This window comes from Schistocerca nitens, chromosome 2 (assembly GCF_023898315.1).
Source record: "Schistocerca nitens isolate TAMUIC-IGC-003100 chromosome 2, iqSchNite1.1, whole genome shotgun sequence".
Taxonomy (NCBI): domain Eukaryota; kingdom Metazoa; phylum Arthropoda; class Insecta; order Orthoptera; family Acrididae; genus Schistocerca; species Schistocerca nitens.
Genome location: NC_064615.1, coordinates 808,449,995 through 808,464,105, shown reverse-complemented (window position 1 = coordinate 808,464,105; position 14,111 = coordinate 808,449,995). Strand labels below are relative to the sequence as shown.

At 40.4% G+C, this 14,111-nt stretch overlaps 1 protein-coding gene across 1 annotated transcript in view; it reads right to left on the bottom strand.

Moving 5' to 3' along the window:
• The window catches only part of LOC126235346 (uncharacterized), a 249,772-nt gene extending 236,052 nt beyond the window's left edge, over positions 1-13,720 (bottom strand). The window contains exons 1-2 of the mRNA XM_049944068.1: positions 13,589-13,720; positions 13,122-13,252 (exon numbers count right to left, since the gene is read on the bottom strand). Coding sequence (XP_049800025.1) covers positions 13,122-13,242 — 121 coding nt within the window. The 5' untranslated portion in view covers positions 13,243-13,252; positions 13,589-13,720. The remainder of the gene's footprint in view (positions 1-13,121; positions 13,253-13,588) is intronic.
• Between the last annotated feature and the right edge of the window lie 391 nt (positions 13,721-14,111).

The following is a 14,111-nucleotide window of genomic DNA, read 5'->3' as shown; positions in this document are numbered from 1 at the left end:
ACCTTCATGAACCCTTTCCTATCTCCAGCCCCCAGTACTGTTTCATACTACTGCTTTTGTCTCAAGGGACCTTTGAAATATTCGCACTGTGCCTTCAGCTTCTATTTTTACACTCTATCCCTCAGAATATATAACAGTTTTTTTGCATCTATTCACTGTTGTTCTCACAAACATAGCAGAATTTATTAATCATTTCTACATCTAGCACCTTTCCAGTTTCAACAGAAGTAGCTGCCACAACACCATAAAGAGAAGTATGTCCACTCTTATGCAAAGTCCCATCTACAGCAATTGCTACATTTGTCCCCCCCATCATTACACTGCACCACTTCTTTGGCAGTTTGCACATGCTATCTTCTGAAACACTTCTCATACCCATGATAATACCTTCACCAATCTTGTGGAATTTCACTTGGGGGCCTTAGGTAAGTTCATTTCAGATCACAAGTTTTACCTGCAGAGTTCTCTTTGCCTATACATTCCATTCGGTCTATAAAATGCCCATGCCTTCTCCAACATACAAATTTTATTTCTTAGTACTGTGCCGCCCTACTCAGTTTTCTTTTTTTATAAAAGGGAAATCATTGTTATGTCAATTATTATTTACAACCTTTTTTTTCGTGTAACTATTGCTGCCTAATATTTCACTCTGTATTTTAGAGAGAAGTCCAAAAGTACTAACACTCAATTAGCAACCATACTGATTTAAGTGAGGAGGTTAATGGTTCAGTGTTTGTGATGGACAGTCCAGAGGGCTACACAGCCTTAGTGGCACTTGTTGATTTCAATCTCCGCTAACAATATGAGAAAAAAAATAAATAACTAAATAATTATATCTCTGGTCTAAGATAAGAGTCCATGTCAAACTGTAGTCCCTCGAAACATGCTTGGAGAAGCTAGTTCATGAATCAAAGACATGCACAAGAGCCACACTATGTCCAATGAAGTGATGAACACTAAAGATGTGTTGCATCCAAACAAACTTGTACGTCAATGACTGCTTCTTCTCTGATGTACACTGGTGTCCAAAATTAAAGCAACAAACAGAAATTTTGAAAGGTTGTTTATATTTTGGTACAAAACAATATAAACAGGAGATGGTAATGTAGGAACAATGTAACGAATACAGAATGTAAACAACTGCAACATGCGTAATGGTAGACAAAATTATTCTTCATTTTTTCCAACTTAATGGGTTTGCACACACATTTTGACAATCGGTTATGTGCTCAGTATGGGCTGTGACCATCTCTGGCAGCAATGGAGGCCTGACAATGATGGGCTATGCTGATGGTATCAACAGTCTCCTGTTGAGGCAATAATGTCTTTTCTTCCTGGAGAGCTGCTTGCAGTCTTCGAGAGCAGTTGGTGGACGCTGATGTGATGCAAGCTGCCACTCTGGTGCATCCCAGACATGCTCTATGGGATTCATATCGGGTGGGTGAGTAGGCCACGCCATGCGTGCAATATCTTCCATTTCCAAGGAAACATCAACCACCCATGCTCTATGAGGTTGAACATTATCGTCCATCTATACGAAGTCTGGGTCCACAGCACCTTTCAACAACCGCAAATGCAGTCCCCAAGATCTCGTCACGATACCTGACAGCAATTAAACATTGTCGATACAAGTGCACAATGTCATGAACAGAAGTTCGAGTGGTAAACATAATCCCTGCCCACACCATTGTGACTCTTCCTCGATAATGGTCTCTTTCCATAATGTTTGGGCCTGAAGTCGTGTTCCACAGTCCCTATAGATGTGAATCCACCGAGAATCACTCTCCAGACTAAATCGGGATTCATCTGTGAAAAGAACATTGGCCCACTGTTCGACTGTCCAGGTGGTATGTTGGTGACCCTCCCTTTAGATGTTCTCTACTGTGAAGACATGTCGGAGGTAGACACACAGCAGGTCTCTGACAAAGCCACTCTGACAAAGCCTTCTGCACACAGTTTGCCTCAATACAACACATTCAGTGGGTGCTGCGAGTTCATGTGCCAGTTGCCGTGTAGTACTAAGACGATACTATCGTGCCCTTACAGTCATGTAACAGTCCTCTCTTCTGAAGTCACGCGTGGTCGCCCCTGCCCTGGATGTTCAGGACACAGTTTCAGTCTTTACACACTGTCGCCACAGCCGAGAAACAACAGAACAATTCAAACTAAGCCATCAGCCCACATTAGTTCGCGACTGTCCTGTTTTCTTTCTTTCCCTGGCTCTCCACCCCAGAGTGTCTGGTAAGCATCTTCTCTGTGCATACTGCACAGTCTGTGACTGCGTACACAGCGATTGTGGATGTGGGGCTACCCGGCAAACACTACCTTGTTTCATAATTGCCCTGATGTCTTTGTTGGCATGGTTGTCTGTTGACCAAAATGCCATCTTCCATGCAGAACACAATCGTATGGACATCTGGTTAAGTTTGTACGATTATATCACGAACTAGACACAGGATGGGGGACAGAAACCAACAGGATATCTTTCCATTCTAACACTGTGAATGTCACTAAACATTTATAAGAAAGTTTCTGGTTTTCACCATATTTACTGATCTTCAGGTGTTACTATCAATAAGTTATAGGATCACAGAAATAACATCCCATTGGGACAAAAATTAAGCTTTATATGAATCAGCATTATACATACTTAACATCCAGCAGCACTGAAGCCAAACATTCATGTAAATGTTCTCTCTTTTAACATATATTTAAATACTGTATTGACCCGAAAGTAAGTCGCACTTTTTATCCAAATTCCACCTCCGAAAAGTTAGCTTGCGGCTTATACCTGCTTCCTTGTCTTTTTACAAACAATTGCTGTACTCAAGTTCAGCTCACTTGCAACAACACAACTAGTGTCTGTAGCCAAAACTGGTGACAAGGTATTCTATTACGAAACAAAACAAACTTTTACTGGTGTCTTATTGGCGTTAACATTGTGTACATCTACCAGTATTGTTCCGTTACCTTATAATTCAGTTTCAGTTAGATACTGGTACGAAAACCTGATTTACGGCAATATGAACAACCGTTTAGAGTAAAAAGCATCATCAAGGTAAGAAATTCAGTGTAGTTATGATGCCAAAACCACAAGAAACAGAGAGGTTGGAAGAAAGTACACAGTGAACATCTATTGTGTGACTTTCGGTTCTTCAGAAGAAAAATGGAAGAGGGCAGTTTCAATCAGAACTGCTCAGGGGAGGACTTGATCCTAAGGTTCTTTCCTATGTGCGGGAAAGAGGAACAATGGGATGCCTATCTCATGAGAAATTATCCAACTAAAGCCCTTGAATATTGCAAAGTCTTAAATATTCCACAATGAAAAATCCGTGCGAGTAATGGTTGTTATTGTCGTTTAAGCACAGGAGAGTCCCCATTCTACTAGGAAGTGCTACACAAGCCCAGAGAACGCCAGCAGACTTTGAGGAGAAGCTGGTCAACTTCAAGCAATTAATAGTCCAGTTTCAAAGGTGTCACTCATGCCCTTTCCATCAGATTGACAATACTGGCAGAAAACTATTATTTTATGACACGCCAAGCAATACGGCAGAAGACATGAAATGGGCACAAAATATCTCATTAAAAGAAACTGTGGTGTAAGTTGCTACAGCCAATGACTAAGTTACAGTTACCCTCTACGTCACTCTGAAGAAAAAAGGCACGCCCAAAGAAAATTTTCCTATTAAGTGTAGCGAATCGCTGCCAAGGGGGCTGACTTTTTGGAATCACAGATCTGTGCTACTGCTTGCTAAGAGTGTCATGATGGTTTTGGATGCTTTTAAGGAACATCAAACTGCTGATGTAAAAGATAAACTTGCTGCAGAAAATACAGATCTTGTCATAATGCCTGGAGAAATGACTTCAAAGCTACGGATACTAGATTTGGCCATAAACAAACCGTTCAAGGACAATCACCAATAAATGTATTCACATTGGCTCCTGGAAGAAGATCATGTCCTTACTCCGTCTGGTAAGATTAAGAAGCCACGTCACCCTTTTGTGAGTGGATTCTTGCTTCACGGTCCTCAATATCATCAAACTCCATCATCAAAGTGTTCAAGAAATGCTGCATATTGAATGTGTTGGATGGCAGTGAGGTTGACGTACTGTGGGAAGAGAATGAAGGAAATGGTAGGAGTGAGAGTGATGAAGTGAATATTGGTACTAATAGTGATGAGAGTAAATATGACAGCATCTGTTGCCATTGTGTTATGTCAAATGTTAAAATAAAAGTTTACGGTACATATCTCTGTCTTAAATGTTAAGTACAAGTAAGTTTTTGGAAATTTTTTCCTCTTCTCAATTCAGTGTGGGACTTATTTTTGTGAAAGAACTCTATCTCGTTTTTTTGTCTTCAAAATGTAAGCATGCAGTTCATATGCAGTAACTGTTTCTTTCTGGGCCCATCAGGTACTTTCTAAATGACCAACAACTGCACACTATTTTGCATTTTATGTCTAACATTACTGAGTTGACACAGCAATAAACACACAAGGAGCCAAGATCCATAAACTGTGAAAAATTTTGGCAATAAGGAAGTTGCAAAAAATCTGCACATTAACTAAGAAAGAGGGAGAGAGGGTGGCAGCGAAAGAGCGAGGGAGGGTGGCAGCGAAAGAGGGAGGGAGGGCAGGTGGCAGCGAGGGTGGGAGGGAGGGAGGTCGGGAGCGAAAGAGCGAGGGAGGGTGGGAGCGAAAGAGCGAGGGAGGGAGGGAGGGAGGGTGGGAGCGAAAGAGCGAGGGAGGGAGGGAGGGTGGGTGGGAGCGAAAGAGCGAGGGAGGGAGGGAGGGAGGGTGGGTGGGAGCGAAAGAGCGAGGGAGGGAGGGTGGGTGGGAGCGAAAGAGCGAGGGAGGGAGGGAGGGAGGGAGGGTGGGTGGGAGCGAAAGAGCGAGGGAGGGTGGTTGGGAGCAAAAGAGCGAGGGAGGGTGGGTGGGAGCAAAAGCGCGAGGGAGGGTGGGTGGGAGCAAAAGCGCGAGGGAGGGTGGGTGGGTGGGAGCAAAAGCGCGAGGGAGGGTGGGTGGGTGGGAGCAAAAGCGCGAGGGAGGGTGGGTGGGTGGGAGCGAAAGAGCGAGGGAGGGTGGGTGGGTGGGTGGGAGCGAAAGAGCGAGGGAGGGAGGGTGGGTGGGTGGGAGCGAAAGAGCGAGGGAGGGTGGGTGGGAGCGAGGGAGGGTGGGTGGGAGCGAGGGAGGGTGGGTGGGAGCGAGGGAGGGTGGGTGGGTGGGTGGGAGCGAGGGAGGGTGGGTGGGTGGGTGGGAGCGAGGGAGGGTGGGTGGGTGGGTGGGAGCGAGGGAGGGTGGGTGGGTGGGTGGGAGCGAAAGAGCGAGGGAGGGTGGGTGGGAGCGAAAGAGCGAGGGAGGGTGGGTGGGAGCGAGGGAGGGTGGGTGGGAGCGAGGGAGGGTGGGTGGGAGCGAGGGAGGGTGGGTGGGAGCGAGGGAGGGTGGGTGGGAGCGAAAGAGCGAGGGAGGGTGGGTGGGAGCGAAAGAGCGAGGGAGGGTGGGTGGGAGCGAAAGAGCGAGGGAGGGTGGGTGGGAGCGAGGGAGGGTGGGAGCGAAAGAGCGAGGGAGGGTGGGAGCGAAAGAGCGAGGGAGGGTGGGAGCGAAAGAGCGAGGGAGGGTGGGAGCGAAAGAGCGAGGGAGGGTGGGTGGGAGCGAAAGAGCGAGGGAGGGTGGGAGCGAAAGAGCAAGGGAGGGTGGGAAAGAGGGAGGGAGGAAGAATTTTGCTACAATAAACTGCATTGCTTACCAGACTGTTCTAAAACTGTGACATTCATGTAGCTCAATGATGTGCATAAAAATAATTTTGTTACACCATGGTATACACATACAGCACTAACATGAAGGACAGTGCCTTTACGGTCAATGCGTTGGGGTGTCTCCATTATTCATCACACTTTCTCTGAAAGCATGGCATGCAGTATAGCAGCAGAGAATGAAGTTAGAGCTTGAGGCATGTTTGGATACCTTGTTGTTATAATCTGTAATGGTGTTTCAATGCCAAAACCTCTGAGAAGTGATGTGACACCACATAAAAATATTTGGTATTCCCACATCATCAACAAGTAATACCACTATCAAACAAGTAAGTACCATTATAAATGAGAAGGCAACGGTGAAAGCAACTAGTTCAAATCCTAAATTTATTATGTTCTTCCTAACATATATTACTAGAAAAGGTAGGCTTTTTCAGAACAAGGAGTTGAACTTACAATAGAGCTTGAAACACCAAAACAAAAAATTACTAAAGGATGACCAACAATAAAAAACAGAGAGGTAATAACACAGTACACTCAAGTCCATAAAGACACCCAAAAAATGAATGCAGCTATTGCTATGAGCTTATCACTACCAGCCACACACTTACATCACAAGTGTTCCAACCAATAATGATGCAAACTTAACATTATGAATGTTTGTTTTAAATATGTGGTACTGCAGTAACGAATTTCTACAGAGAATAGTATTTGTATATGGATTTCCTTAATCAAATACTGAGGGAGGGAGGGTTTCTGTTTAATATAATAATACAATCAAAGCTGTTCCATACATCTTCTGCTACTTCCATTTCTTTGTTCTCAAGAAGTTATCACTACCTAAACATCAGCCCGAACACGAAAATACTGAATCTACTAATACTCCTTATCCGCTGACTAATGACACCATCAAAATGATGACATTACTCACTTGTTGAAATGCTATATATGAAACATGCGCCATAAAAGTTATTATAGTTATTCTCATCAAAGTCACTGCCTGAGAACTAAATTGCTGTCCTTTAATCAGGTCTAGAATTCAAGCTATTCCAGAGTTTCTCACCACAATCTATATTCCTCAAAATGTGACTCTGTGAGTGTGAATATATATGTCTCAAGTTCAGTTGTTATTCATTTGTTAGCTCCAAAGGACACAGTCCTAAGGCCTAGCAACAGTTTTCAGTCATGTTTGTATGCTTTTCAACCACTTAACCATAAGCAGAGTGGTTGCCTTTACTCTTTACATTATTGTAACAAAAAAAATTAAAATGGAAGCAATTACATATATTATCAGTGTTCAAGCTCCATTAGCACATGTCCATGTGTCAAACCCAAATCCTGAATAAACAGGTTCAACCCAACCCGCTCTCACCAAAAGTCTCTGCTACAAGCCTCAGCCTAAGCCTAGCTCATATATCACCAAACCAGTACGAGGACAGATATCAGAACATGGAATTCAAAGAGCAATTCTGTAGAGCACAACAGTACAACACAACAAGGGACCATCCACAGTCTAATCTCCGTGTGTGTGTTGGAGACGTGTGTCGAAAGTTGACATGGGAAGTTACGATGGCGGAACAACTGGTATGCACAGTCGATGATGTAATCAGGTTTTCGTTTCAGTTGCAGAAGAAGTAACGTACTCTGTGTTACGCATGTGAGATCAATTTTTTTATGGTAAACACTTCATTTGCATGGGAAAATACACACAAGTAACTAAAAGCTAAATTTACATTTTCTGCAGCAATCTGTTCTTCTGTCACTGATATATTCAGCCTGATGCAAACCCCTGGATGCAAGCAAATGGAAAATAATGGAAATTAAAGTCCTAGTATTTCTACATGTAGAATGTACTATCACACAGAAAAGGAATAAAACTGCAAAAGAATTGAAATCTTATTTGTTATAGATGTATATCACTGAATGGGCACAGATAAAATTAATATGTCTTGGACACTGATTTGGTGGGAAAAACTTAGCGGACAACCTACAAAACCATGTACAAGGTTATTACAAATAACTGAAGTTATCTCATAAAACCACTGTAGCTACATTGACATATTGTCAATAAACTGAACACTTATAAAACTCGAAAAGTTTTGTATTGTTGCTGCTGTACTTCAGATTTCTGCCACACGAGTGCAGCAATGAGCAATTAAACAAGATGGAGACTGGTGCCGAGAAAGCATATGTTGCGCTTCAAATGCAGTAACATCAGTCTGTTTTAACAGTGCAACGAAACTTCAGAAATAAGTTCAACAAAGATCCACCAACTTCAAACATGATTCACCAGTGGTGTGCACATTTTAAATCTTCAGAATGGCTTTGTGCTGGGAATCAACATGCTGGACTGATATGAGCGAAGGAAATGGCTGACCACATGCGGATGAGTTTCGCACTTGGCCCACAGAGCAAGCACAGGGCTGAACATACCACAACCAACTATTTGGACAATCCTAAGGGACAGCCTGAAACTAAAGCCTTACTGCTCGTAACTGCTACAAGCCCTGACTCTTTACGGCAAAAACAGTTTAAAGTTTCAGTATAGTTGCAACAGCTTATGGAAGAGGATGGGTTTTGTTAAAAACTCATCTTCAGTGACGAAGAAACATTTTTGTGAACAACACAATTTGCATATCTGGGTGAGGGTCATTCCATGTAAAAGAGGAATCATTATCAAAAAATTAATTTTTCTGTGGGAATATTTCCCCCCATTACATAGGTAGGTTGGGCATTGAATTTTGTTGGCAAGATTGATTTTTCCCTCCAAAACCTATTGTTTACTTGTGGGAGCCACTGTTTTGAATACTATATTGTCGAGTTTGTTCATGCAGAAGATTTGATCAATTTCAAGGCAAGGGAAAAAATCATGAAATTTATAATAATTCTTTATGGTTCATATATCACTTTAAAGTGCATAACTTCTTCTTCTATTTAGTATAGTTTTTAGAAGCAAACCATTTAAGCATGATAAATACAAAAATATTTATATAACCTAACCAAAAATGTGTAACATGAGTTATCAAATGCCATTTTTTAAAGATTTTCACAAAATACATTTAGGTATAGAAACGTATATGCCATGCTGTCCTTCACATAAGTGTACTTGATAAATTGGTGTCTCAAATAAATTTCCTCCTGGAAGCCTTCTCTTGGTATAGGATATTTAATTCAAATAATTTGAGTTACCTTTATTTATGTAATGTGAGTTACCATAATTTTTGTAGGGTAGTTATAATTTTGACCAGTCAGTTTGGTTCTGAATTACAATAACACAACTAACAATATATTTCAATGTATTTAATGTATATTTACCTCCATATGCCACATAAAATCCCATAGGGAATAGCTATTTCTACTTTACAACCATTTGCAATTTTTTCGGAATGCCTTTAAGTGCAGCTGAAAAGATGAGAAGAAAAAGGCAGAAATTGAAAGATGAAGGCAGATATGAAGAGTATAAAATCAAACACAAGAAAACTATGAAAAAATTCTGGAAAAAGAAGCAGCAACAGGAAAAATGTTTGAGTAAAAGAGAACAAGAAAGGATTGCTGCAGACAAGAAACGTAATGTTACAGAAAGAGTTGCCAAGTACAGGAAGTGGCTAAAGGAAGCATCTTCAGCTACACCAAGTAGTTCTGCCTCTACACCATATAAAAATAGGTGTTCACTGAGAAAAGCCACATCAAAATTGAAACGTGTACTTCCAGCATCATCCAGAAACCAAAAATGTGTTATTAGAAGGTTGTATCACACATTCGTTGAACCTTTAGAAGTAGAAAGAATCTCTAAACAAATAATAAGTGCAGTGAGCAAATTCTATGAAAGGGATGACATTAGCAGATAGGCCCCTGGACACGAAGATGATGTGACTGTAAAAGATGAGAAATGTAAGAGTAAATTGCAAGTACGACACTCAACGTCTTCTTTGAAAGGAGCCCATGCAGTGTTTTGTGAAGAAAATGGCAAAGTGATTGGTAAAAGTAAATTCACAGAATTAAGACCCAAACATGTCATGCTTGCCAATAAACTTCCACACAATGTTTGTCTCTGCAGATATCACGAGAATTTCATCTGTGTTATCTCTCTGCATAGCATAGTACCTCAAATACTTAGGTACACCAGTAACTAACCAGAATTTTGTCTATGTTCAGAGCCTACAGCCGATTGTTGGTTGGGAAAATGCATGAAATGTAAAGATTTATTGGCAGTTAAACTTCTTGGTTTATGTATTAGTGTACAAGAGTACGGTGTGAAATGGTATGTGTGGTAGGAGAGTGGCGGCAGGATTTTGAAAGTAGAGGAAGAAGGTACGTCACAGAATCTTATTGACCATATTCTTACCAGGGTACCTAAATTTTTAGAGCACTATTACTTTAAGAGAGAACAATCAAAGAACTATCAGAGTGATAAGAAATCACTGCCTTCCGCAATGCTAACTGCAATGATGTAAATTTATTTTTCTGAAAATTTTACACGTGTAAGTCAAGATTAAATTCAAAGTGCACTTTGGTAGCAGAATCAAATTAGTATTTATATTGCTATGATTTGGCATTCAGGTACTTCTCACCCCGGCAATCAGGTACTTCTCACCTGTGTGTTGGTATCTGATAATCTGGATCACACAAAAAACACTGTCATTCCCTGTGCTGCTAGACTTCTTTAAGAACTACCAAAAATATTACAGAATTTACAATCTGGTCAGATGGTCCTGCTTCCCAGTTTAAAAGTGTATGTATTGGAGAGTCTATAAAATTTGTAAGTAAGAGTCGTGCCAAAGAATTGCATGGAAGTACTTTGCAACTTCTCATTGAAAGGGGCTGTCAAATGCAAATTTTGGACTCCTGTGAAAAGCAGGAAACGTGTTGTAAACAACGCAACAGATTTTGTAAAAGCATTGTTGAATTCTTCTTCTAATGTGACAGCAGTTCTTATGGGTGAAAAAGGCTGTAGCCAAAGAAGCAAAAAAACTACATCTCTCAGCATTAATCAAGAACTGCAAGCCTTTCTTGAACATTTCTACAGTCCATCACTCTTTAATAATGAAGTTCTAGGGACACACCACTCCATCAGCTGCAGAGGAAAATGCCAACAGAACAGAAAAATCACTGGATATACAAGCAGCAGATGACTGGGTGGTGGTAAAATATGACAATTCATATTTTTCTGGTAATGTTACTAAAATTGAAAACAGTGAGTTTGAAGTTGATGCTATGATGAAAGATGGGAAGTGGCCTGAAATTAAATATGAGGTATACTACACTAAAGACAAGCTTGTCAGAAAAGTGAACCCTCCAAGTATTTTAAATTCCCGTGGTTACTTCACGTTTGACTGTGATCTGTGACAATGTAACATGAGTTACCATATGTTGTAACACAAGTTACCTGTTCATTACGTTTTAATATTTATTTTATTCCAGATTAAATGTTTGGAACTTTGTTAAAATACTTTTAAGATCTTCTGGTATTGGGTGTAAAACTTACAAGAAATGTTCACATAAAACGGAGCAGACTTTTGTATATGCAAAAGCCATTTCTTGGGAATGTATCGTGAATTAGCAAGAATAATTATAAGATTTGGTTTTATAATTATAGTAATGTAACAGTTATTGTGATACAGGTTTATAGGGCATTCTGTATAAAGTATGTTTTGAGGTATAAAAAATATTTAATAGAAACATTTCCTTCTGTTAATTGTCCGAAACTTATAATACAAACATCACTTTGTAACATGAGTTACCATGGAATGATCCGGGACAGAGAATCCCAACGCTATTGTACAACACAATCGAGAAACTTCCTGGCAGATTAAAACTATGTGCCGGACCAAGACTAGAACTCGGGACCTTTGCCTTTCACGGGCAAGTGCTCTACCAACAGAGCTACCCAAGCACGACTCACGCCCCGTCCTCACAGCTTTACTTCCGCCAGTACCTCACCTCCTACCTTCCAAATTCTGGAAACACAATCGAGATTCACCAAGAGTTAATGTGTTCTGTGGAGTCTCATGATTTAAAGTTTACAATACCTTTATCCTTCTGCCAAAAGGAAATTGCCGTACACAGTCTTTGGACATGTTGGAAAACTGGCTTATGTTACAACTGGAGAATGACTGTGTGAATTTCATCTACCAACAGGATGGTGTTCCACCACACTTTCATCATGATGTTCATGAATTCTTGAACAAGAAATTAAGCAATGGACTGAGCTTGTGGAGTTGTTGATCAGAAATTCATGATATGGTGAAAGATTCAGTGCTTAAGTCTCCTGTTGCAACTGTTGCAATAAACCTACCAGAACAGCAAGCTTGCATCAACAGCACTTAATGATAGGGGGCATGCTACACCAAACGTGGAAAGAACTTGATACTGCAGAATCAGAAATGAGGCATATATGGAGCACATTTAATCTGTCAACTTTACACTTCCACACAGTATTTCATGCTAGCCACAAAAATTCTAAATAAAAATAGGCAAGCAAATATTACAAGCACCGATGGGTGTAACATGTTAAAAATACAAGATGAATATTCAAACAAAAATGACTAGATGAAAGAACCATGAATCGATTACGTCACAAAACACAGAAAATGAGAGGGAGAAATGTATAAAACACAAAGACCTAGTAAAACTGAACAAATGTGGCAACATTTTTAATTTTTCAAAGTGACAGGTAGAATTGTTTTATTACAAAACACTTTTTGCTATCAGCCACAATGAAACCCTTGACAGAAAGTAATTTCAAAAACAATGCCACTGTTTCAACAGTGAAAGATTTTCACCATGTCTGATGGATAAAAATAAACAGATCACCATTCGAAACTTCCTGGCGCACACTCCGCTGTGGAGTGAAAATTTCATTCTAGTTCACCATTTATTAGCAATTCAATCAAAATTTTTAATCCTTTTTTATAAGGTAAAAACTTCTTTCATAGCCCAATACAAAGTGATAAACTGAAAACGTAAACAGTGACAACAAAGTGAGTGTGAGAGTGTGTGTGTGTGTGTGTGTGTGTGTGTGTGTGTGTACACAAAATCACAATTCACATAAGGTCTTGCGTTGATATCCACAGACGTGATGATGGAAATGTTCCAACAGGAAATACAAACTTAAAACAATGAAATAACCGGCACCACTGACAGTCACCAAAACAAAACAAAAACTTCATAAACTGCTTCGTGTCATTTCGATATGTAGCAGTGTATGTTTACGAAAGAACTAAGAAAATATTTTTGTTATATCAACCCTTTCGTTCCAAACCGCTGACTATTATATCGTTATAAATACACATAAACAACAACAGCAATAAGCCATATTTCCGTTACTGTAACTATTTACGTTCGCACCACGTCAATATTATTGACTTACCGATTATATTCTGTAGTGTATCAGGATCTACTGAAATTGTCCCGTCATTATTAACGATGATGATAAGGGTGTTGTCCGATTTACGATCATCAGCTGTGTCAGCAACAAAGGTGCTCGACATTGCACGTTACCTGCAAACCATATCAAAAGGTTATGGTAAAGTTTGCAGTATAACATCACGTGCATACACCTGACATTGTTTTGTTTATATGCTCCGTAATACATGCCATGATCAGAAGATACACTCTGCCGGAAATAACACACACATCGCGCGCACAGCCATCAACCATAAAAACTTTAACAGTTACTTCACTAACATGACAAGCCTAGGAAATCATCTCAGTTTACGAGGCCCAGCACGGTCCAAAATAAACGCGCCCAAATAATCGGCCATCTTGTATGATAGCACAGCAACCAGAATACACACGAACACCGTAACTGCGCAAAAATCAGACATTCGTACACACCTTATCTCCTGATGGCGAGTTTCATGTATCTTCTTATCGTACAACTGAACATTTGAAAACAAAACAAAACCATAACCCTAAAGTACACTACAACCTACAGAAATACGAAATAACATCTCTCTGGACGACATTCTAAAACTCCACAGATACCACGTTACAGTCGCATCAAAGATACCTAACACTGCCTCTTTATCTATGGTAACCATTGCTTCCTAATTACATTCTTTGAAATAAAATAGCCATTACCGTTTTCAAAACATAAAATTATTTTCATTGAACTTAATGGGAATTGTCACATTTATGTGCATGTCCGTTCCTGAGTGACAGTCGGACTTTGTAACGAAAGGGTCTGCGAGGCCCATTTGTAAACACAAAAATACCCATCCAAGTTTCAACAGTTCCGTTTCGCCGTTACGAAATATGTTTGCAAGCATTTTACTTCCTTTCGTCTTTAAACTGGTAAAACTCTGCGTGATTATTTATTAGGAGGCACATTGTCTGTAGACCTTTCCGAAACCACAAT